Source organism: Mchenga conophoros, linkage group LG15, assembly GCF_057382185.1.
Source record: "Mchenga conophoros isolate Kocher_MC1m ecotype Shallow Benthic linkage group LG15, M_conophoros_male_GT1.1, whole genome shotgun sequence".
Taxonomy (NCBI): domain Eukaryota; kingdom Metazoa; phylum Chordata; class Actinopteri; order Cichliformes; family Cichlidae; genus Mchenga; species Mchenga conophoros.
This window is the reverse complement of record NC_140540.1, coordinates 16,969,089-16,994,698: the sequence shown is the minus strand read 5'-3', so window position 1 is coordinate 16,994,698 and position 25,610 is coordinate 16,969,089. Positions and strand designations below refer to the sequence as shown.

Genomic DNA, 25,610 nt, shown 5'->3' with positions numbered 1-25,610 from the left:
TGTGGTCACTGATCAGCATTTCCTTCGGTGTGTGAAAGTGCTAAAATATTGGACTCTGCTCAATTTCTTTTTTTTAAGAATGGCTTCTTGACAGCTGCCTTTCCAATGAGACCATTTAGGACGAGACCTTATCAAACAGTAGATTGATCAACTGAAATGCTAAATGTCAACTGTTTAGCTGCTATTTGAGGCACTAAACATCGAAAAACTCAAAGGCTTTTCTTTTCAAAAAAATGTGCACAAAATGTTAAAGAAATCTACAATAAATCATACACGGGGACCCAGAATTGATCTACTGACTCCCCTGATGAAGGCTTGTGTGCCAAAATATGTTGGAAGGTTTTTGTTTTTTAAGTTAAACATGACAGTGCCATAAGAATAAAAACATTTGAAATTTTCAACTGAAAAGAAAGAGCCTTGGAACTTCTTTCCTCCTCCACCTGTTGAATTTCCTCAATTTTTTAAGGACTCACTGCACACATATACGGCACATTTCCAGCTCTTTGGGATTCACTTGTTGGCACAAAGCTATGCCTCTAAATCAAATTTAAGACCGAAATGGAAATACCCATCATAGATGAAATCTTATTTGGTCATTAATGACCTGTGTCATCATCCTTATGGTTTCCATGTTTTGTTTTTCAAATTTTAAAATGCATTTCACCGTTAACAGTTTCTAGAAGTCTGAAAATGTGCAATCGAACTGAACAATGCAGCCACATGGCGTGATCGAAAAAATGTGTGGCGGCGGCTTAACGAAGCTGTACGTGGGAACATTAAAGACTCAAACTGAATTTAACTGATTTATTGTGCAGGTGTAGTGAAGTCAGGTTTTTCTGGTTTTGTTTGTCTACCTGATGTGTTATAATTTCCCATTTTTACACGAGAGTCGTTTTTTAACCAGGTGGCTGAGCAGCGGCCAACCCCAGCCGACTCTTGTCTGTTCACGGTCATTCCCTTCTTATTTAGAGGATACTTTTGTGTGTGTTTCCTGCTCTCCGGTTTAACCACTCTCTGGATTTTAGAAAAGTCTACAAGCATCGGAAATATTTTAATTGCTTTAATATGTCATGTTCTTTGCCCTGAGTTGCACACATGTACCAATTTGATGACCTATTCAAGCGCCGAGTCTCCCTTCCCCAGTATCCACCTGTAACTGCCATTCCCATTACTGTAAATAACATGTTTGCATGGAATGAGCCTAGACACGCTGCCTTTATAAAGCTGATGCAATAAATCATTTGGCAAATGTCCAAAAGCTCCAGTTTCTAAAATAGGAGGGTGCAACTACTGAGATGAGAAAAACTAAATCGGATTTTGTATAGATTTATTCTGTCTTTTGTAAAGTCTAAAATGACCTCAAACGTAAACCTTTTAAGATCTACAATAACGCTTTACCCTTTTGAAAGCCTACTAGCAGTAACCCTTGATGCTCTTCCCTGAACTGAGCGTCTTTCATACTTCAGGCCTGCTTATAGGACAAAATGACTGGGTCTGCATCATCTAGCTGTCATCTGAAAACCTGGAAAATATCCTAATGGTCATCAAACCGCATCTTTATTGTTACACACTGAGGTGTCAAGTCATCATTAAGGGTACAAAGGAGGTCATAAAATGTGATCTTTATGGGGGAAAGAGTTAAGTAGCTGTCTTAGTACTTTGTCCCCATTTGTCCTGTAATCATGGACTCGACACAGTTTGCTACCTTTTAATTTAATTTTAATCCTGTTTTGCTGAGCTTCAAGTTAAAGGGAAATTACACAGAGTGCGATTATACACTCGCCAGCCACTTTGTTAAGTACACTAGTACCAAGTTAGATCCTCCTCTAACAAGTTGGTGGAAACATCTAACATGTGACTCTTGCCCATATTGACATGATAGCATCAAACAGGTGCTGCACATTGGTTGGCCGCACATCTACGATGCAAATCGCTTGTTCAAACACATCCCAAAGGTGCTCTGCTGGATTGAGCTCTGCGGACGCCATTTGAGTACAGTGAACCCGTTACATTCACGAAACCAGTTCGGGATGATTTCGGATGTGTGACACAGTAGATACACTATACAAGTGTGGTCACAAAGGGATAGACAGAATAGTATGTGGCATAAAAAAAAGCACAGTTTGAATTTCAGGAGGTTGTTTTGACCATGCCTGTGTGTGTAAATACACCAAGTTGCTGCCCTATTGTTGGTTGCTTTACAAAAGCAGTGGAACTGGTGTACCTAATGAACTGGCCAGTGAATATAATACGTGTATAACATACAAACTCAGAAAAAACACCTGACCGACCCCCTCAGCACCCTAACACCATCATGAGAAAAGCTCTAACAAGTTTTATTAACCTACTGAAACCTTATAAAGTTCCACCTTTATTTCAGAGAATGAAAACAGACAATGCAAGCAAAAAAAATAAAAATAAAACATATTCAACTGAATGTGAGGCTGCCCTTGCAAAACCGTTGACCTTTATTTGGGGCAAAATTCAGCACTGGTCTGCAGCGAGGGTCAACTATCCCGCTTGTCCACAAAATACCTGACAACAGCTTCCCGGCTCAGGGGCGATCCCCAGAGTTGGCTGATTTTTGTTATTTTGTTTTTTTTAAAAACGCACAGTGACGTTACTGCTGAGGACCAACTAGGACTGAAGGTCAGCTGATGAGGAGGCAGCAGCAGCATCTGACGGTCTGTCTTCACCGGAGCCTCCCGGCTGCCTGCTGACCTTGGGAACGGGCATCCGGAGAAAGTGCTGCAGGGCCTGAGCCACCTTCTCTGGACAGATGTTGTAAACTGGATGAGTTGGTGCCTAATTGGTCAGAAGAAGAAAACAAAAGATTTGCGAGATATTTCGTTTGTCGCAGTATGTATTTTTTTTCTTATTATATCCCATTAGTGGGTGGAACTGCAGTTTCACTATTATGATGCAGTTTTAACATTTTCATCACAGGAAGCTGCCACCATCCACCGAGACTGTTTTATTGATTTATCTGAGAATTGCACACCACAAAGAAACCCACTACACTTTGAGCTGAAAACACCATAGCTCAGGCACTTTAGGGATACAGTTTGAACCTGGCTGCTGTTTTAACCTACGAGCCGATATGCATATGCATGTGCAAGGGGAAGACTTGCTGTAAACAGCTGTCAGTGCCAGTAATGCAACAGCAAACAGGAAAACAAAACCAAAACCAACTGCCGCGGCCTTTACGTGCAACCACACGTGTCATTTCAGTAGCTTCAATTTTTTTTTCTTTTTTATAAACCCCACTTATTGTAGAGCATCTTTCAGAGCTTCTCATTTTATAGCTCGCTCATATTAAACCTGACTGCACTGCACTCAATAGTCAGCACGGGAACACCTTTGAGGCGTTTTTGACTCTTTATGCAGGTGCGTGCAGATTAAACCATGGCTGATAAAAGAAAACCAGTACTTTAATTATTTACTGCATGGTGATGAAATGAAAGGGTGCAAAAAAACAAGAAAAAAAGAAGCAGCAGTTACCCTTAAAGAGACAATTATACTGTTAGCTTCAATAGCTAAAGCAAGAATATTTAAGTTTCCCAGTTTTAGAGATACTGGCTGCAGAAAAATGTGCAACTTCTCTTGAAAATAATGGGATTATAAACCAAAAACTGCCCAAAAAGAAAGAAAAAACAAAAATAAAATACATATAAAATGTAGTGCAGAAATCATGTCCTGGTTATAAAAAATAAAAATAAAAATTGCCAACCTTCTTAAGCAGTTTCCCGTATGAGCAAGCAGCCGTGTCACTGTGCACAGTTAGTTCTCATCTACTCATGAAGAGCCGCTTGTGTTTGCAACTGCGTGACATGATATAAAAACCTGTATACATACATAATATTTGAGCTCTATTGTTGGTATTTCAGTTTTTGATGCAAAAAGGTCCTAAAACATTGTTTTATTTTAAATGAAACCACCTGATTTAATGCAGAGTTTTCAGCCGAGACTGACACAGACCTTTAGGAATGAATAATGCCATCAAAAATCTACATATGTCGTTAGCTACCATTTCAGACTTGAAACAATTAACAGTAATGTTAATCTCTTTAAACTGCTCAGGAGTTAATTAGTGTAACTCGGTGAGGACTCCGCCCTAACATAACAGCCTTTGGAAAAGCACCTTTTCTGTAAAACCTGTGAATGCTTTAATATGTGTTTCTGTCAAACATGTTCCACAGTGTCCTGTCAGTGGGTCTGCTACAGTCTGAATGACAGAAAACTTGAGATCAAACGGTGACCAGGAGGGTTTGTGCAGACGCCTGCGACCCCAGCGGTTTATTATGATCGCATGGACTCATCTGCTGTGGCATTATTATGCACTAGCTCCACATGCGGTTTCTCATGGCTGCTCTGCTTTTACCACTTATGCTGGACATCCTGCGGTCCCACTTGAGTCCGTTTTCCAAACTGACAGTGAATTGATGACTTATCAGAAAGCCTGTTCTCAAACCTCTGTGCTCTTTGGGAGCCTTGTTGTTGATGTCACTACAAATGCCCTGCATCCCAACTCTAAAGGGAGCAGCTTGTACATTCGTTGCTCTCTTCAGCTTCAGCTGCTATTTCATTCTATTTCAGCTTTTTCTGTTCGTGCGCTTCACCCACCGCATTCTTTAATGGTACCGTTTGTTCCACGAGATTTGGCCCGGCCTACGAGCAGGTGCTGGGATCTCTGGTGGAAAACTGAGCTTCTGATCCAAGTCAGCCTGCATCTTCCAGTCCTGGACAGTATCCAAGAGTATAGCTCCCACTCTTGCAGACTGATTTGCTATACGTTTACCTGCTCTCATATATGCGGTCGGTGCTTACAAGTCCAGGAACAGGGGAAGGGATGACATTCGGGTAATTCTTGTTCTAGGTCTAGGATGACCGCCAAATAACGATGGATGCAAAGCTCTTAGCAAGAGCAACGTACATCCGTGTGTTTCTCAACCATCCCCTTCAGGGTCTCCACTAATGATGACTGAGACCTCACAGAGTTATTCAGAAAGCCAAGGCGGGTCAGACACATGAGTGTGCACTGATTATCTAATCTAACTCTGAGCGAAACAGGAAGGTAGAGTTAGAACTGTAGAACAGCTCATTTAGGATGACATGTTTTAACTGAATGTAAAGACCAGCTTCTGACTCCACTCCCCAACAAGTAACATGTCCTCTATGTAAAATATTTATTACACCCAACATTTGTCAAAGTTTCATATAATGTATATCTTTCATTCTCACCAATCTATTCTCCTCCTTGCCGAGGATCACCTCGTAATGGTTGTCCATGTTCCCAAAGTGCTGTGCTATGGAGAGGCCGCTGAGGCAGTAACACGTGTGGTAAAAATCTCTGGACCTGGACATACCAAGACAATAAAACAGGGCAGTGATGTAAAAACGCTACGCATGAGTAAAGCTGTACAAATATGTAGTGTGTGTGTGTGTGCTCAGATGGTGTGGTACTGACTTGCCAGGCTTATCCAGAAGGCCTCCTGTTGGGTTTTGACAGCACAGGAGGATGTACTCCTGCAAGGCCTGCTGCTCAAACATCCACCGCTGCTGACTCAGCTCTGACTCTCCTGAGCAAACACACAGGTCAGTCACAAGAGGGGAAAAAAAAAAAAAAAAACCCAACAAAAAAAAAACCAGGATGATCCCACAGAAAATTCAGACTTCATTTTCAACATGAAAATGTGAACACCTGGCTATTTCCAGCTTTAACATTTTAAAACCCCCCACAGAATAACAATACAAATTATAGTCAAAATCTAAAGAAAAATGACCTCCTAACCACATATTCTCTAATTTTCTGATTTACATTTTAGAACGAAGGACTGCTTCACGACAAACCTCAAGATTTTGACACTGATAAATCTATCACTCACTATTCAAAGAGTTTTGGGTGAAAAACGACTAAAACTGGAAAAATATTCTATCTTTGTTGCACTGACATTCATTCAGATCAGCTGAAGTCAGTGGAGACTTGCTGATATTATCATTTCAAATAATTCTGACCAAAAATCACGCTTTGCTAAATTGGTTTTCCTTGTGCCGCTTGATGCTACGGTGATGAGACCTTTCCATTTCGAACTGTTTTAAGAGTTTAGGGTCAAAATGTAAAGGCACCTTCTTTGTATAAGGCTCTGTGGAGTAAAGGCAGGAGTCCAGCTTGCCAGAAAGAGTAGCAGCCGTCCACTAGTTTATTGCAGCGGCCTTGGAAACCTCCTTCAAATCGCATCTGCCTGCTGACCACCCAACGCTGAGGAGGAAAGGTGACAAACACACATTTAAATACGCTGAATTAACAAACAAAGCATGTAGAACTCAAGAACTTCTACTCCTGCACCATCGAGAGCGTCCTGACGGCAAACATCTGCACCTGGTTTGGGAACAGCACCAAGCAGGACAGACGAGATCTGCAAAGGGTGGTGCGCTCAGCCGAACGCATCAATCAGAGCTCCCTGACCTGCTGTCCATCTACACCAAGCGGTGCAAGTCCAAAGCTAGGAAGATTATGATGGACCTCTCCCATCCCAACAATGGACTCTTCTCACTGTTGAGGTCTGGGAAGCGTTTCCGCTCCCTTAAGGCCAAAACAGAGAGAATGAGGAGGAGCTTCTTCCCCCAGGCTATTCAGGCCCTGAACCAGGTGTAGGACTGGACTCTCCCAAACACTTCACTTAAAGACTGGACTCTCACACACGTCACCACACGCACCACCACACATTTCCTATAATCCTATAATTCCTATAATCTTTATAATCTCTTCTGCTATTTGCACATTCTTTACTGTAAATTCCTAAGTTAATTTGTAAATTCTGTAGTAAACTGTAAATTGTAAATATTGTAAAACTTTTCTTCTGTCATTTAATGGTCGGGCATTGTACAGCTACAAGCATTTCACCCCCATGTCATACTGTGTATGGTTGTGTGTGTGTGACAAATAAAATTTGAATTTGAATTTGAATTTACTGCATGTGTTTGTGTCCCTTTAGCTCTGAGTGGAATCGCATGTATACCAACAGCTGAAAACCTCACAGGGTAAGACGAGACAGGAGGCAGGAGCGGACCAGACGGGACCTGACATTTGTACCTCTACATGTTTCTACACCAGATGAAACTAAACTGCAACACATTTTTATTTGAAGTGCTCTTTGGACCAAATTTGCTCTCAACTTGGTGCACACACACAAAAAAAACTGTCATTTTGTTCTGGTAGCAGCCCTGAAATATAATAGAAACTGCTCAGTTAAGAAAAGAGAAACAAGGGTTAGTCCTAGTGAGTGTCCGTGGGCGAAAGAGTTAATAATGTGAAAATACCCAGGCCATGTAACACAAAAGCTGCTGATCAATGGCTAGGTTATTGGGGGAGCAGCCTAAACAAAGTCAACCCACTCCACCAGTTCTTCTGCATGGACACCAAGGCATTCCAGCTGAGAGATGTAATCTCCCCAGCATGTCCTGGGTCTGCTCTGCCCCCCCCCCCCCCCTTAGGACATGTTGGAACACCTCACCTCAGAGTCACCCAAGAGATACTGGAGGAGAGTCACCTGAATGAACAAGCTCCCCACCTCTCTCTTTTAAAGGTTAGAGACTGGCCACATATGTAGTCATCCAAATTTGGATGAGGGAACTAATGGGTGTTTGCGTGCCACAGAGGCAAATTTTAATTAGTGCACCTTCAAAAGGTTTTAAATGTCTTAATCATGTGAGAAGTGGCCGCCTTTACCAAAGAAAGAAAAATGCAAGGCAAAGAAACAACGCGGCTTGCGGTAAAATGAGTATATTTGCCTGGTTGTTCACGGATTTAATGAATTCCTAATGAGAATCTGGACTATGATCATCACAAGATCATTAATAGATCCCCGTGAAAATAAACAATGACACCACGTAAATATGAAAGTTGTTCATTGTGAATTATCTATGTATCTCAGCGTTAATGATTTATGCATTCTCTCACATACAATTTTTAGGTTATGACTCGAGTTGTGCAGAGAGCGAGTCTCGCTGCTTTTGATATTCTCCACCTGGTTTCAACTTACAACCTTTGCTAACCCGCCGCCTTCAGTCAGAGCCATATGCCGGGCGTCTCTGAGGGACGGACAGTGACACACAACACCTTAGAGAGCGCGCTCTGTTGACCTGCCACTTGAGCTGGGTGTTGGGTGAAAATAACTAACGTTGTTTAAAGGTAGAGGGACTTTAGTGCACGCAGGTGTGGAAACAGGTTTACTTCACAGTTACATGCAAATGTGATCACACAGTATTTGAATAAAAGCTAAGGGATGATGACATCAAGTGTTTTATGAGCTCAATAAAATATAAAAAACTGCTGCAGACTGGCCTTCTGGTTACAGCCTTATCATTTTATCTTCTCAGGATGACCTCAAGCTTTGTGTCAGCGAGCATCTGCCCCACTGCAGCTTCCCTGAGCATGACTCAAAAGCTCGACCTGCATCAAAGCTAAAGGGCAGCTGCTCCTAACCTTTTACTACTAAGGAAGAAGGGAAATGAGATTTCCCTGAGGGGAGAAACAAAGCATCCCAACAGTTGCAAAACAAAAACTAATGTAAACCTCCAGAGTGCTCCGAGAGTAACTACATGCACAGATGTTTATTCCACAGTACAGAAAGAGTGATTGAATACACGGAAGCACATTATGGTGCAGCTAAACAACGTAAAGAAGTCATAAAAGGAACATCGGCAGTTTTAGTAGATTCAGGAAGAGTGTAACCCGTGTTTTTCATAGCTCCAGTTTACAGATGTCTCCTAAACAGCTCACATGCAGGTCATTCTTAAGTTACTCCTGTGTAAAGAGGACAGCTACAAGGACTCGGCGAATGCGTTTGTGTAATTGTGCCAGTTTAAACGAGTCTGTGAAGAAAGAGCAGGTTGCAGTTTTCCTGGAAACTGCTTCAAACAAATTATGAGTAATTTATCACAGAAACCAAACATAATCAAACTATCAGAATAAGGAATTTTTTAAAAGCTAAACATTTCTAGGCTGCTCTGCCTAGGTGACATCAATAAATTCAGGCCTCCTCTTTTAGCAAACAGCAGTAACATTCACTCTTTAACTTGGGACCCGCTCACTTCATGTAATCTGTGGTTATTTTGTTGCTTGAAGTCACTGAATACTTATTTCCTTTTAGTACTTCATGATGAAGTTTGCATTACTGCGACGTGCGATTGTGCACAATAAAAGTAACATGTAGTGTAAAGATGTATGCAAGGACAGTTCCTGAGTGACTAATTTTGGGTTTTTCTCACCTTTATTAGATGGCTTTCAGTAAAGAGCAGACAGGAAAGATGCCCAACAAAAGAGTCAAACCCAGCCTGCTGCATTTGGTCTTGCATTATTCTGCTTGCCTGCTCAACTACTGAGCTAAACCAGCACCTGACGTTTGGCACTTTTTGTGAATGATTAACTTGGGAATTAGAGGCCTGTGGATGCATTAAAGTCAGTAAATATCATCACAAAGATAGTAAGTATGAGAAAAGCTTAACAATAAGTGGATCAGATTAATGTTTGTCGAATAGGAGAAGGAAAGACTGACATAGAGAGATTTCTCCACATTTTTCAGAAGATGAAATTTTGTTGTGAGTTGCAACATTGTATTTGATTTTTAATGACATTTTGTACTTGCTTCGTCACAGAACTGAGCACCCAACTTTGAAAGCGATAAAACTTTAGCACAAAGCCCCTGTTGTGACTGACAATGATAGCATCTTTTTCTGCTGTTGGGACACAGACTGAGCATTTGAGGTTACAATAGAGAGGAAAAGGCGGGGAGGGAGGATGTGCTCACCAGCAAGGCTTTCAGATCCAGCATGTGTTCTTTGCCCAGGATGACAAGGGCGGCTGTACCACAGAACGTGTAACCGCCGTGTGCCTCCAAACCCGGTACTCCACTTAAACCACCCTCCCAGTTCTGACAGCTAGAAATCAGAAAACCATGTAGTTAAAAAACAAAAAAACCCATACACTGGATTATGTAAAAAAAGCAGGACAAAAATGCTCTTTAATAATTTACTCAGAGTGCTGTGGTCGGTTGTTGTACCTGAGAATCCAGTTGGTTGTGTTTTCAAACAGTTTAGGTGTGAGGATGTTTGTGAGCGATGCTACCGAAGCTGCACAGTATGCACTCCTAAAAAAGCAGAAAAAACAAATCAGGCTGATAAAGATCACGATAAAGTTGAGAGGGAGCAGGAAGCTCTCGCTAAACATCATCATACTGTGTTTTAGGCTGCCAGCAGACCAAACAAACATCCAGTTTGCCATTTATGTTCCCCTGCTGTTCAGTCACAGTCATTTTGACTGTTACATATTTTGTTTCCCTGCAATGTTGAGACTGCAAGGAATCATAACTAAACTAGAATTCAAGAAAGGTGTTTTTTAAATCTTTGATATTGTCAATAAATCACTTGAAAAGCTCAGGTATCAGACGTGCATAAAACTCCTTATTTGGTTGCAGAGATCGTCCAAAAACTCAAAAAGTGTTATATAAATAATCTTCTATCTTTATGATGAACACCTTGGCTATAGTTCATGTGGGTTCACAAAACTATGTTAACTAAATAACTAGAAAGAAAGACTGTTTTAATAATTGGGGTTTATTTGATTTCAATTTCTTTCAAATATGATATAAAAGTTGAACCGATGTGCTTATGTGTGCTGGGAAAAACCTTAAACCAGGTTTGTAGAAAGACAAGTTACTTTTTTTCCTGTTAAGATGTCGAAACAAAACAAATCTGGAGCAACTATGTGATGTTATCACGTTAATATGGACCAGAATCTATGGAAAATGTTTCCAGCATCTTGTTGAATCTATGAAACAAAAAAGGCAAAACAGGATCCAACCTGGAACTGGCAAGCTGTACCTAATAAAAAGTTCCCCTAGAATGTATAAGCCACTTTTTGTTGGAGTACTTTCATCTGGAAAATACATTTAGTGCTGCTCGTGAACAGTGACAGCAGCCAGACTTGTTCGTGGTAATTAAATTGAATGTGTGTTTTTTTTTTTTAAAAGCTAAGCTATATCAGACTTCTAGCAAAAACAGTGAAAACACGAATAAGGCAACTAAATCTTTGCATAACACTGTATATCACCACACTTACACTAACATCAAATCAGAAAATCCTGTAATTACAACCCCTAAAAAAACTTTCAAAATAAGGATAACTTTGTTGACAGTTTAGAAAAATGTGACACAAAATGGTTTATCAAAAACTGAATAGCAAAACCTGCCTAAGAGAAAGACAGTTTTAGTAATACATAACGGCACCTCGATGCTAATTGGTTGGAAACAGATATCAGGCTCCTCTGAGAATGAAAAAGTACCTTCTGAAGTTCTTTGTTCAAAGGAAACTGAACCTCAAAGAACAAAACAAAAACATAACAAAAAGCCCCACATAACAGCCTCAAAGAGGAAAAAGCACACACACACATCCGAAATGAGATAAATCCACTATTATGTAAAAGAGATGTGGGCATTTCTCATTATTTCCCCTGTTATCAACACTAAAAGAAAACACAGGAGAATATAAATACAAAGCAGAGTGTGCTTAAGGGGAAATTAGCCTTCAAAAATGACCCCTTTACTGTGATCAACACAGTATGGACACCAAAGATGTTTGGTGTCCAAGCAGTCATCAAAGATGTAGTTAACGATATAAATTTTCTTATGTGATGAAAAGCAAATTCTAAAAAATAAAAACCTACAGAAAAACACAAGGATAGAGGAATCAGAATTTATCTTCTGGGGCCTCACCTGACATCCACCTCTCCACCGACGTGCATCACAAAGGAGCCATCTGGCTGCTTCACTGACCACAAGAAATCTAGCAGCTTCTCCCTGGAGGAAGTCAAAACAGAAGGGGGAGAAGGGTTGATTAGAAACAAGGATGAGTTCATGGTGTAAAGAGGAGGAGGAGGAGGCGCTGTAGATGGAGTGAAGAATAAACAGAGGAGAGAGAGGGCAGGGGGTGGAAGAGTAGGTGCTGCAAATTTAATAAAGCACTAATGCAAAGTCAACACCCGCTGTCTAAATCTGCGTCGCTGCGAAGAAACGGGAATCGCTGCTCGACTGTAAACACGCAAAGCGTCACCTTTTCTCCATCACGCAGAGTCAATTAGGAGAAAAACAACTCATGTAAACAGTGTTTCGAAATGGTCTTATAATGAGCTGCTGGTTAAATAACATTAACATGATCCGTAGCTGCGACAACCCCCTCCAACTGTAAGAAAATGTGTTATAGTGGTTATAGCATAGGAGGGAAATTCAGTTACACAAACAAATTTAAAGGCGTAAATTATGAATTTCAACTACACAGCCACAGTTTAGTTTCATCTTTATTTGTCAGAGAACAAACTGCACAAAAAGATTCATCTCATAGGATAACTGCAAGCTAATTCCAATCTAAAGCCCACAGGCATGTGGACACAATATTAAATAGCCTATAAAATACAAATAAATATCCAAGATACAATAAGAGCACTGTAATAAACTATGCAAGTCTAAAAGAAATCCAATAAATATCATCACATAAATTAGGGGCTGTCTGACATATTAATTTCAAACAAACTGAGCTGCTTTAACGGAAGCTGTTTTGTGTTTGTCATGTTGTCATTTTACCACCCTAGCAGCACACTGTGTGATCATACCTGTCTATAACATTATAGGCCTCATCTGTGCCGATGATGCAGAGGGCGTTGACGGCAGCATAGGTGGGTGCAAGGTGGGCGTGTTGCCCCGGTCCCCCGGCAAAACCCCCTGTTGGGCTTTGACAGCGTGCCAGAAACTGACACACACTGGAGAGCAAAGATACAGAGGTTATAATATCATTATTTATTTAATATACAAACTGACAACCACAAAGAGCAGCCAAATGGTACTGCATGAATGTACTACAAACACCAGCATACTCTTTCTTACATGCAGGATTGCTGAAATTGCATGGCAGCAATAAAACACTCATTAATTGTATTGATAGTTTGAACAAATGTACTAGCCCACCACCCAAAGGTTTACCCCACAACTGCCCTAAATTAACAGTAATTGCCAAAAATCATATTAATGTTTGTAAAGGCTAATCCAGCAGCAATAATGCTAAAATATAATTACTGTTTTTAATCAACTTTCAAATTCACTGTTTTACTATTTTTTTCAGCTTTTTTGTAAAACACATAATTTATTTATTTATTCGTTTGATTAAGACGGCAAGTTACAGTTACCATTTACCTCAGATCTGTGTCAACACCCAAAGGGTTCGCAATTTTTGGCACGTTTAGGCAATCTGCAGAAATGTATGTTTGCACAGATAATGAGTTTTGATGCTCACTTCCTTGAGTTACACAAGATATTGACACGATTTCTAAAAATAAATAAATAAATAAAAATAATGCTGATATCTAAATACTATTTTTAGAACCAAATATTCAAGGAGGTGTCAAGAAATGGGGATCACAGCCATGTCGTATGTTGCAGTTACACATCTTTAATCACAAAAACATTTACTACCAGTAATTTGTCAGTGTAGTTCTCCTACATGCTTTATAGCTTTTTTTTTAAAAACAGTAAGTGGCCCATTACTGTGGCATGGATAGTGTATTTTTTAAACATTATAGTCTTCAATCTTATTGCAGTTTTCTGCTTCTAATCACTGCATTGCAATGTTTTGCCGTAAACCAAGGCTAACAGTAGAACCTTCAGTAGAAAGGTCTGTTAGCAGCTGCAGATATCGAATACCCAATGTGACAATCAAAATGATATGAAGGTGACGATCACGTTGCTTTTGCATAGAAATGATTAGAAACCATGATTACTTGCATTAGCACATTTTTAGAATATCTTTCATAGATAAAGGATGTGGTATGAGGCTGATAAGCACAAAAATACGTCATAAATTACTCCACTTGGTCATCTGAGGGTCAAGTAATCCTGTACAATACAGATTCCAGTCTGTATAAGTATGTACGTATAGCAGCTTTTCTTTCTGTTTAAAAGTTTGACGCTAATTATTTCACCTGACTTGAACAAACCACTTTTTCTGCACGCTACACAGTTTCCATTTACTAAATAATCACAGCTCCTATTTTCTATCTCAGACCGGCAGAAAGTTGGAAGGCTATAAAACACGCTCCACTGGGCTATTTCACTTTAGCTGACGTGTCATACTGCATAGACCAACTCTACCACAGGTCCCTTTCTTTCCAGCCTCCATGCACCACGCTGCTTCGCTCACAAATGTCCTCTTCATCCTCCGCCATGGAGAAAAATAATAAAACTGTAAGAGTGCTTTGAGCCAAGTGAGTTGGAAGGGAAGCCCACTTTAATTTTGGCCAACCGGTCTGGTGCCAACACTGACCTGAGAACAGTGTACACTTCATAAACCAGAGAAAGCAATCTCTTGTAGGTTGCATTGTTATAGATCGTTGAACAGGGCCAGTGTTTTTGTGTGTGTGAGCACAAAGCCATCACGTTGGTGCCCGGGCAGTGCCAGCCGGTGTGCTGGCACGCCTCACGGTTATAATGAGAGCGTGGGCTGGCAGCCTGGAACGGCGACTCGCTACGTGGTTTGCAGAGTGCTACTTTGACTGGCAGTAATTTAATCAAATGACATTTTGGTGGCAGTGAGAGCAACAGTGTTTGAAGCCGTGTCAGCATAAAAAAAAAGTACTTATAAGTACACCTGCCAGTCATGCACAATGTTGTCATCACTTTTAATCACACATATCAGGCATAATAACTCTTGGAAAAACCTTCATTTCACTGCTTCAAACATCAACACCCCAACTTTTTATTACTGCGAGTTTTCTATTACAGAGAATAAATTAAACTTCTTGAAGTTGGCTATGGAAACAAGGACAAGGGATGATTTAACAGCAAAGCCCAGGCCAATGCTGCAGCTGGACAGGAAAAAAAAAAAAAAAAGGTCATTATATGGTAATTTAATCAACATCTTTCATCTCTTACCACTTCTGGTTCTGTTTTATAAAATGGTGACTTGTGTTTTAGGAAGGGAGCCAGAGGATAGGAGGAGTTTACAGTAACATTGGTACATGTAATGTAGTATAATGTCTGCGTCCAACACCCTGAACCTGTGGTGGGCCACTTGTGATCACGAGGCTCTTGAATAGGTCGCCCGGTGGGAGAAACCTGTCTACAAACAATTGCAGTCTGACTCGCACTGCTGGCACTTGATCCCCTTCAATTCATAACAGTCAGATTCCTGACACGCTGCAGTCAGTCAGAGTCAGTCTGCACCAAGGAGTGTATCCCATGTGTGACATGGACATGGCTCTTTGCAATCGGGGATTCGACTGAACTGGCTGCCAACTGGTTGCATTCTGGTTATATAAAAATAAGGTTGCTGAGCACTTAAACTGCCATCTTGCAGGAACTACATCACTATTTTGGGGGGAAATTTTGGGTCCAGATCTATGAGGTTCCAGCTAGACCAACGGTCCCCAACCTTTTTTGCGCCACGGACCGGTTTATGCCCGACAGTATTTTCACGGACCGGCCTTTAAGGCGTCACGGATAAATACAACAAAATAAAACCAGTACCGGTACCGAAAAAAAGAAGATTTATTCATAACACATGTGAAAAGACCCAGGAAAACCGAGTTAACGACAAAAACGATAACAAAATACCGATAAAAACCCTGAACCATACATTTCACACCTGAGCCTCAACTCTCGCGGCCCCGTACCAAACGACTCACGGACCGGTACCGGTCCGAGGCCCGGGGGTTGGGGACCGCTGAGCTAGAAGTAGTTAATATGAATTTTTCTGTAGGTAGATGGCAACAGAATTGCAGTGTTTACAATATGTCACAGTTACAAATGAATTTTAAGTATCTGCCAACTTCAATCACAAACTGACAGCAAGTGGTCACAGACCTGGTCCCCATTTTCAAAGCAACCGTTTCAAAGGCAACAAAATCACAAGTTCACACTCATTTTGTTTGTGCCTCAGTATCCAACTGCTGTTTGCCACAGTGTGACTGTAGCGTAAGGAATAAAGTATAAAGGACATTTTAATTGAGCTAATAATCTCTTTTTATTGTGTATAACCTGAGACATAGGAAGAGCTAGTATAACTGTATTCTGTACAGATGTAGTCTGATCTTCCAACTTGTTTTAAGCAATATAACACGTTTAAACACATCTGGAGCATTTTAGAAAAATATGTTGAAATTTTGGGTTTATTCATATGTACAATTATACAAATGTGCATAGCCCCTGGGTCTGAGAACTGAAGCAGATGCCCTAAACCTGCATTCTTTTTCAATGGCCTCTATAGGAAGTCTGAGGGAAAACAGCCTCAGGTTCCTAACTCTGTGACATTTACCACTGTACTTATAGGGTGGTCGGTAATTTCAGATCATATGGAATAAGATAAACTACATTATGTTCATTATTGGAGCCAGAAAGGAGGATTATCCTGCTCAAAACTGTAAACCGTCTCCTTTTTACGGCCTAGTTTAACATAAGAGTTTGCTACTACTACCAGAAGGGGGCGGTAATGTGTCTACAAGCTGTCTGCAAACTACCAATGATCAACCATAACAGAAAAACACCACTTCCCTAGCTACCAGGAGGTGGACCTGAAAGTTGTGTGTGGTTATATTAGATTTTGCTATACAAAAGAGAAAACTGCAAAGCAAAAAAAAAATGCAGTCATCAAGGATGTTGTGTAGAAATCTTTAAAAAAATAAATGAAAATGAAATCCACTAAAAAACTCTGTTAAGTAAAGCTAGCATATCACAACTATACCATATTTCTACATTTACTATTTATGGATATTTATAAATAAAGGGCGGTGGGGTATTGGTGGGTGGCATCTTCAACAAACCTGCTTTACTGCAATAATTATGAGAACTATGCAAAAAGCAATAAATAACAAAATTCGTTGGCAGTGCACGGGTATTATTTGGCTCCACTCTGTTGTCGTGTGTGACTCACTCTGAGGCGACGGCAGCAGGAATGGGCTCCTGTAGTAACTCCAGACTGTGAAGAATCCAGAAGCAAAGCCACGGTCGGCTAGCATCCAGACACTACTCGCACAGACACACACACACGCAAAATCAAATGGGCATCACATGACCGATTACAGCTATAAATGAGATTGTGAGATCAGCCAGTCAGAGGCACAGATGAGAGAAAAACAACTCTGCCAGACACACAAGGGGCAGGAGGAGGAAAATGATGGGAGTGAGCCACACAGAAACATCATACAAACTCATTTTCTGCAGTTGGTAAATGGACTTTATGATTATGTCTGCCATTTATGATGCAAATATTAGTTGTGTGATGCTTTTTGTGCTGATTTTATTACATATAATTCAAACTCAGTTTGTTCTCTTTAGCACTGCGTACACTTAACTACACAAATTGGCTGTCTGCCTGCTTTTGTGTGATCAAAGGAAACGCCACTGAAATAATGAAGGTACTGAGCTGAAGAAAAGGAGAAACACAAATGCTTTTCTCTCTTCTGGCTAGAGTAACAAAAAGCACACACATTAAAAAAGTAAAAGATAAAAAAAAAGCAGTGACTTTGCCAGAAGCAGACAACTATATTTTTTTGGCCAATTGAAAATTGCAGCATTTCTATTTAAAGCAGAGGATAACAATTCGGCATTTTTCCAGAGGCAGTGAGAGTTGGTGTCCTACTGTTCAGCACACGATATTAAGCACACACTCACCAGCCACTTTGTTAGTTACACAAAGCTATTTGCAAAATAGCTAATGCAAATAGCTAATCATTCAAACAATGAATGTGGAATGGTTGTGCCAGACCAGCTGATCTGAGTATTTGAGAAACTGCTGATCGACTGGAATTTTCACACACAATCTTCTCTACAATTTACCGGGAATGGTCGCAAAAATAAAAAACATCCACTCGGTACTAGTTCTCTGTGTGGAAATGCCTCGTTGATGTCAGAGGAGAATGGCCAGACTACTTCGAGCTGATAGCAGGTAAGCAGAAGTGCATCTCTGAATACACAACAAGCTGGTTCTTGAAGTAGATGGGCTACAGCAGGAGAAGACCACAGTGGTTGCCAAAAATGAGGCTCCAATTCACTCGCCAAAAGGCTCGCCAAAACTGGACAACAGAAGATTACTAAAACATTGCCTGATGAGTCTCAACTTCTGCTGAGACATTTCCATCCTGCATTGCATCAACACTTTGGGCTGGTAGTGGTGGCGTAGGCACACTGGGATTCAATTAATACCACCTGAGCACCTGTTCACATTTTGGACAGAGAGGACAGATGGTTTGAAAGAGGAGTGAAACAGGCCATCTATGTCCACTGTGAATGACCATCTTTGAGCAGAAGTTGTGGCTTACGACACCAACTGTCTGCCATCTAAAATCCAGTGTCAAGATCCCTTCCCAGGCGCCTTAACGCCCACTCACACTTTGGGCCATTTGACCACAGTAAGTCACATAATAGGGTGGGGCAAGGTCTCACAATGAGTTCACCCGAAAACTTGGCTGATTGTGACCCAGACCAGTTTTCACACCATGGCTCGTGTGATTAGGCAGAGGATCAGTGGGGGTTCCACGACCCTCTTAGGGACACTCCCAACAGGGCTTAAAAATCTGGGTCTCTCCACCAGTTGCTCTGAGCACTGAAGAAGCTTCTCAAATGAGAGGTGAAACGTCTTCAAGAAACTTAAAGAAGTCCAGAGGCTTTTCCTTCCAAGACCACCTGAGCATAAACACTTACTGAACATTTTTGCTGGCTGCTTACAGCATGATAATTTACCAGATCACAAACTTCAAACAATCTCAAACTGCTTTCTTAAACATGAAAACGAGCTGATTGTACTGAAATGGCCTCCACAGTCATCAGATCTCAATCCAATAGAGCACCTTTGCACTGTAGGGGAACAGGAGATTCTCATCATGGATGTGTGATGGACAAAACTGCAGCAATTGTGTGATGCTATCATCATAATATGGACTAAAACGTCTGAGCAATGTTTCCAGCACTGAACAGCTCAGCTCTGAAGGCAAAAGGAGTACAACTAATAAAGTGGCTGATGAGTGTAAATACAACGCCTACTTTGATTGAAATACAGGTTTATAAGAAAAAATAAAACTACATCTACATATCTACAATACATAATTTGTGTGTGTTTTCTTTATTTATTAGTAATTTACTTTACCTCATAAGCATCTGATAAATGACGTAAGCCCTTCTTGAGATACTGGTAGTGTTGTTCCCGCAACAACGTTGGCCTGAAAAACAAACGAGGGACAAAAAGTTAAATGTCAAACAACTTGGAAATTATTTTTTTTTTAAATAAATAAAAACAAAATCAGAAAAGTGTCAGTACTCATAATTTCAAAACTTAGACACACAATTCACTTGTTTTTCTAACATTTGTAAGTTTAAATTTTAAAAAAAGAAGAACTGATTTATGTGTCAAAATTTAATTATTCACCAGGTAGCCCAAAATCTGAGAAACACAAATAAAATGATCGTCTACGCAAGGGTTTGTGATCAAACTCTGCATTATTTATTCACTCGTTTCAGATATTCAGATCCTCAGCAGTCTAATTAGCGACTTCTGTTTATTTCCTTCCTTATTTTTTATTCACTTTCTATTAGGAGAGCTTTGAGGCCTGTCCTCATTAAGAACAAAAAGAAAAAAGAAACCAAAGCCAGGCAAACCAAAACATCAGCTTAGCCTTTCAAGTTTTAAAGTATTTCTCAACGAAACTAAAAAAAAAAAAAAAGAAAAGAAAGTCATCATGTCTATCATATTTTTCAGCACTGTGTTTTTTTTTAATTTGTTGTCGATAGATTTTTTATGCATAAAACTCTTAAAACTATCTAGGGAGCAGCACCACAAACCACCCATTAATGCTGTGGTATGTGATACTGGTCCATATCGTATTCTTATCCCGAATAAACATCAAATTAAATTGAGGTAGACATATATATAATATATAGGAAATTAAGGCAAAAACTAATAAAAATAAACATATGAATGAAAGAATGCCTTAAAACACTATAACAGAATGACAGAAACTAAGGAGCCGCATAGTTAATCTTTAAATGTTTGAAGGAAAATTCAGTCTGCAGCTCTTCATAAACATAAGTCTGACTATATATCTGCATCAATGACAACTGATACCCACCCACTGATTCTCTGCTTGACCTTTCCACACAGTGTTCGCTACACCTGTTATAATATGCGCTTTCTACCAACACAGAATGAGTCACAGATCACTACATGACAGAAGCAGAGCTCCACATCTAAAACCTCGTCTGTCCACCACACAAATATATGTTCAACCCACCCTTTTAAATGCTGAGAGCTCGACAGGCTACACGCAAGTGTACACAACGAAACCAAAAATTAGTGAACGAAAGAAAACAAAATACAAAATGTACAAACAAAAATACAACTAAAAAGATAAGGGGGAAGAACAAATTAAAGAAATAAATGAATGACCAAACAAATAAATAAATAGAGCAAAAGAAAAAGAAAACGAATGACCAAATGATCGGAAGGAAAAAGAAATTAATGAAAGAATAAAAGCTATGGAAAAAAACAGTGAATAAAAGAAGGAGAGAAAGACTAGATAGAAAGAATAGAAGAACTAAAAGAGAAAGAAAGCACATAAAGAAAGAAAAAATATTACAGGCAAATTATCTAAAGAAATAAACTAATGAAGGAAAGAAAAACAAACAGCGGAACAAAAAATGAAGGCACAACAAAAAGATATTTTTACAGATTGCTGACATTGATTATAGGTTTTGTCGACCCAGCTAATTCAAAGAACTTGCCAAACTTGCTTTGTCGTACCCCCATCAGGACATTTCTGTTAGAGCTTGTAGCTGTGGATCCCTTAACCAGAGGCGCTGAGGGTTAAGACCCTACTTTCAAATCCCTCCTCAAAACTTATTCTTACAGAAAGTAATTTTTAATAATAAAAATGTTCTCATTCCGCCTTTATTTATTCTTAAATACTTCATTTTACCCATCCTGTAAATCACTCACTGTTTTTATATTTCATATGATCCACTTATTATGTCCTATAAAGCACTTTGCAACTATGTTTTAAAAAGCGTATCTAAAAACTTTAAATCTTGCCTCCCACCTGTTCGAGGTCAAGTCCCGGCCAAGGCTGAAAAAACAATTATCACCACTAAAAGCAGGACCTCAGCTGATGAATATCACGGATTCTTTAGTAGTACTAAAATGCATTTCTCCATTGGTTGCAGTACCGCTGACATTCACATCTAGCAGTTGTCATAGAAATGAGATGAGTCACCTCATTGAGAAGCGACGGCAGCTGATAGCAGAAGCAAACTACGTGGGCAGATCTACTCGCCGCTAAGATAACAGCCATCGTGCATCACAGTGCAGCCTTCTCTAATAGCAAACAAACAGCAGGTGTTTGTGGGTAAAAAAAACAAAAAACATAATAACATCTACGGCCAATAATGGTGTTCCTGTAAATGCCTCATAATGGCTGTTCATGTAGTCACCTTTATGAGTGACTGATGAATACGTAATTATTATTGCTATGGCTACACAACGTCTGGCCTACTTGTCAGCAAGAGTCTGAAAATGCACACTTTTCTGTCATAACCAGGCCAATTTAGTGTCCTGGTTTCAGGTAATGACTTTAACAATGTAGGAAACCAGGTCTGAGTCTTTAAAAAAAACAACAACAACAACAACAACAAAGTAAGATTTTGAGATTTTTATAAAGAGACAAGGCAATTCTACTTTTCTGCTTCAAAAGAGTCACCTGACAAGGAACTCCAAAGAACCCATCCTGTCTCCTTTTTCAAACATCAACATTACCCATAAATGACACAATCCCACATATAGTGAAAAATACTTTGGGATGCACTGAAAATTGGTATTGGTCGACGTTTTCCTTACTGTCTGCTATCGGCCCATTGGCAAATAAATTGCCAATCAATGATGGCAGTGTTTATCACCTACATCCTTACATCTGTAATCTACTTTCCTCATTTTGTATGATGGAATGTGTGATTCTAAAAATGTACTGCAGTGTGAAGGAGGACTTCAAATTGTTAATTGTTCCCCTTGGACAAAAGGAGAAACAACCCCCCTCCTCCTTTAGCGGATATCCAAAATCTCTATAATGAGAGCTCATCACTCCCCGCAAACGGGATAAACATAGAAATTAGTGGGAGATGATTAAAATTCTGGAGCCTACAGGTAGATGTTGGTGCAGTTTAGGGATTGAAAATGTTGGCAGCAACACATGGCAGCATCAGCATTAACATGTCAGAGGGAGAGATGGGGATTTGCAGTTTAATTAAACATTCAAATCTGAAGGTGGTGTTTGATATATGAAGTGTGGAGAACGAGGCACATCACAGGCTGTAGTGGGCTGAGCTGTCTGCCTGAAAAAGCTCACAGACTCTGCTCCATTGTATTCTACAACACACTGCGGATACTTACTGTGGTAAGCTGTGTATTTGCTTGTAAACACTCATGACTTCTTGAATGGATTTCTCCACCTTTTTCTAAAAAAAAAAAAAAAAAGAGAAAAAAAGCAGCATGTGATTGGTTGTTATGAAGCTTATTTTGAGGGGAAAAAAACATATTTTAGGCATTTCAGAAAACAGGATTATTTCCTATTTAAAAATCTGGACTAGCATCAGCCACAAAATCCAGAAAAGGTGCGATTGATGTGTAAACCCCTGAACATTAACAGCTCATGTGTGTTTTGTGGTCAAAACTGTCAACTCAATCAATTCAAAACATATAACCTCGTATTTGTGCCTTACACATGACCTATATTATGGAAAGTGACTGAAAGAGCGTGAGCTACTTTATCAACGTTAGCAGCCAGGAATATTTAAAACTTCTATCATAATAAAATGGGTAACTTTTGACATTATTTGTTCATGTATAGCTTAATTTAGACCAGGGATGTAAAACATATGACAAGTGGGTGAAAAAAGCCAGCCAAAGGGTCCAATTTGACCCTCTTGAGGGCTTTGCAATGTGTGAAATTTCTTGTGACATCACCAATAGTCACTACTCTTCCTGCTATGGGGATATGCTACAATATGCATACATTTCTGATTGTACTGTTTTTTTAAGTGTATGGTGTCATCAAAAGGGGTAAAAATCAGCAAAATTAGCAAAAGCAACAAGGCACCTAGATGGACACTGTCATTCCACCTGATCGAGTTTTATGTATGTTTGCAGAGACCAGAAACATAAATAGCACATCTTATAAGTTACACTCTAACATAACTATCATAATAGTTCTTTTAAACTATATATGACCATTTAACAGTGTACCTGTAACCTGTATCTTTTCATTATCTTTTTCTCATTGCATCTTTCTCCTCCTCTTCTTCATCTGCCTGATCCGCCATCACTGCTCTCATTTCCACCTCATTTCCTAAGACAGCCAGGTCTTCATTTGTTCACTTGGCACTTTTAAATGTTTTCCTAAAGTATGAACAAATTCAGGTACTAAAATATTGATAAATCACTGAATTGTGCATACCCACTGTAAGAGACAAACAGTGATTTTGACACCCTGGATTAAGATGTGTGTGCATGCTGCAGCAGCTGTCGCACCTTCCCACACAGACTCGAGAGAAAGATCTCTTCTGGATTGAAAATAGCAAAAACGTACATAACAATAATGTTTGCACCCCCCGAAAAAAAAGACAGATGAACTTTTTAGAAATGAGCAAAAACGGCAGTCTGAATCCTAGTTTCCTTTTTTATTGATGCAGTTCTAACTTGTGCCTTGACTGAAGTGATAACTGTTACTGGATCTGATCTAAAATGATTGCAGTGGAGTAACTTTCAAGAACAGTGCCCAGGATGCAGAGATGTTCAGACGCTGTCAGAAATTGACGTCTTATAAGGTTTTTTCAAAATAAAAGCCCTCTCCTGCTATCATGTTTTAATTGGGAAGAAACTAAAGACAAAGTTAGACTTTATGTCATGCCCAGGCTTAACTATTTTAATTAGTTGGCTAGCAGCTAGCTACATTCAAACTTAATCTCATTAAGGAACAAAGCTAGCCATCCATGGGCTAAATGGATAAAGCACGGCGAACTAATGCCCGCAAACAAGTTTCTGATTACTTTTTCAATCAAAGTGCCGACATTTTAGCAATATAACGCATTGTGTGTATGGCAGCTGAGTTTCTGTGCACTTTTTTACACCCAGACTGGAGAGCCGCACGTTAGCATTAGCCACACTGCCTTATAAAAAAAGAAAAGCTAACGCTCGTGTGCTTACCTGCTCCACAGAAGTCACCGTCTCTACCCCGTCATCCAAGAACATTTCTGCCGATTGCTGCTCACGGAAACACCACAGAGGGTTAGGCATGTTGTCCATGGTGGTGAAGGGACCTCTTTAGATGTGCGGACGCTCTGAGTGAAGATATAATTTTGTCGCTATTGGTTTGTTTTGACAGTTCACTCACACTTTCGCTGGACTCCGCTCACTTCCTGTTGGGCGGAAACTGCGTGGATAACTGTTACGGTGTCTCCAAAGGAACAAACTTCTTTAGTGGCGTTTTATTCACTGAACGCGAGAATGTAAAGAAACGAGCGGTGCCGCTTGGAAAAGTGGTAAACATACATTTTAAGTGTTTATGAGCGTGTGTATTGTGACCATTTTAATTTAATTTCATTAACTGGCATTCTGAGAGTCAATGTAACCGCAGGTAATATTCCTGCTGGTAAACTACCCGGTGGGGGGCGGGGGGATACCGGAAATAGTTCCGTTTTGCCTTCCAAATTAAAACTGAAAGTTATTCAAGATAAAAATCGACCACCTTTAAGAAAGGGTTTCACGGTTACATATAACAAATTCCTCTCTCGACCCTGCGGGCGGTCTATAGTTCAAACTCGTGTCCTCTACCAGACGCCTGGGAGGTTGAGGGTCCTGCGCAGTATCTTGCTGTTCCTGGGACTATATACAATAAAATAGGACTATAATTAATTGCACATTTGTTTGTTGATGTTATGTGTATATGTTAAGAGGCTTAATTAAGCTTTTGCACATTTACTAAACTCTATTTTTAAGGCCCGGTGTTCTGACAAAACGTCCTACTTTGGCAAAACGTCCTACCGTAAGTAGTTTATGCACATTTCTGCTGTCACAGAGTCATTCCAGCACAAATGTAAGGAGGTATGACGGTTTGCCACTTAACCCTTGTATGGTGTTCAGGTCTGTGAGACCCGTGTTCAGTTTTTTCAAAAGAAAAATTAAACAATTAATTATTTTTTCACGTGTAAATGTGTTGTGTCTTTCCACTCACTCCACTTGATTATAACTGATTTATTTATAACATTTTATATAAAAGAAAAACGAGAAGCACATTAATTCATAAATGTGATCTAACAAAGGTAAAGGGAAAAATTAACCATGTTTGCTGTTCATATGTCTTGTAATTGGGATGAAGTAAACATCTGTTGAGTAATTTAACATAAAATTGTTTGATAGTGTTAATTTGGAAAGCCAAAACTCTAGCGGGTCCACCAGACCCATGAACACTGGCTGAGTAACAAAAATACGAACACCACACAAGGGTTAACTTTGCCCATCAGAGTATGCTTGT

General features: G+C 39.8%; 1 protein-coding gene across 1 annotated transcript; it reads right to left on the bottom strand.

Moving 5' to 3' along the window:
* Positions 1-2,437: 2,437 nt before the first annotated feature.
* fntb (farnesyltransferase, CAAX box, subunit beta) lies at positions 2,438-24,663 on the bottom strand. Its single transcript, XM_085248197.1, has 12 exons — positions 24,284-24,663; positions 22,472-22,536; positions 19,184-19,256; positions 16,973-17,064; positions 12,666-12,812; positions 11,773-11,856; positions 10,062-10,148; positions 9,810-9,939; positions 6,127-6,259; positions 5,468-5,579; positions 5,242-5,356; positions 2,438-2,805 (listed from the first exon to the last, which is right to left on the bottom strand). Exons 1-12 carry the CDS (start codon positions 24,380-24,382, stop codon positions 2,638-2,640), a joined length of 1,305 nt encoding a protein of 434 aa, XP_085104323.1. The 5' UTR covers positions 24,383-24,663; the 3' UTR covers positions 2,438-2,637.
* Between the last annotated feature and the right edge of the window lie 947 nt (positions 24,664-25,610).

Bases quoted from the DNA above. Each gene is read 5' to 3' on its own strand.
- fntb (XM_085248197.1), bottom strand. From the start codon at position 24,382: ATGGACAACATGCCTAACCCTCTGTGGTGTTTCCGTGAGCAGCAATCG. The intron at 17,065-19,183 runs GTAAAGTAAATT...CTGTGCGAGTAG, and splicing joins ATTTATCAGATGCTTATGAG to TGTCTGGATGCTAGCCGACC. The intron at 10,149-11,772 runs GTGAGGCCCCAG...CTGCTTTTTTAG, and splicing joins GGTGGAGAGGTGGATGTCAG to GAGTGCATACTGTGCAGCTT.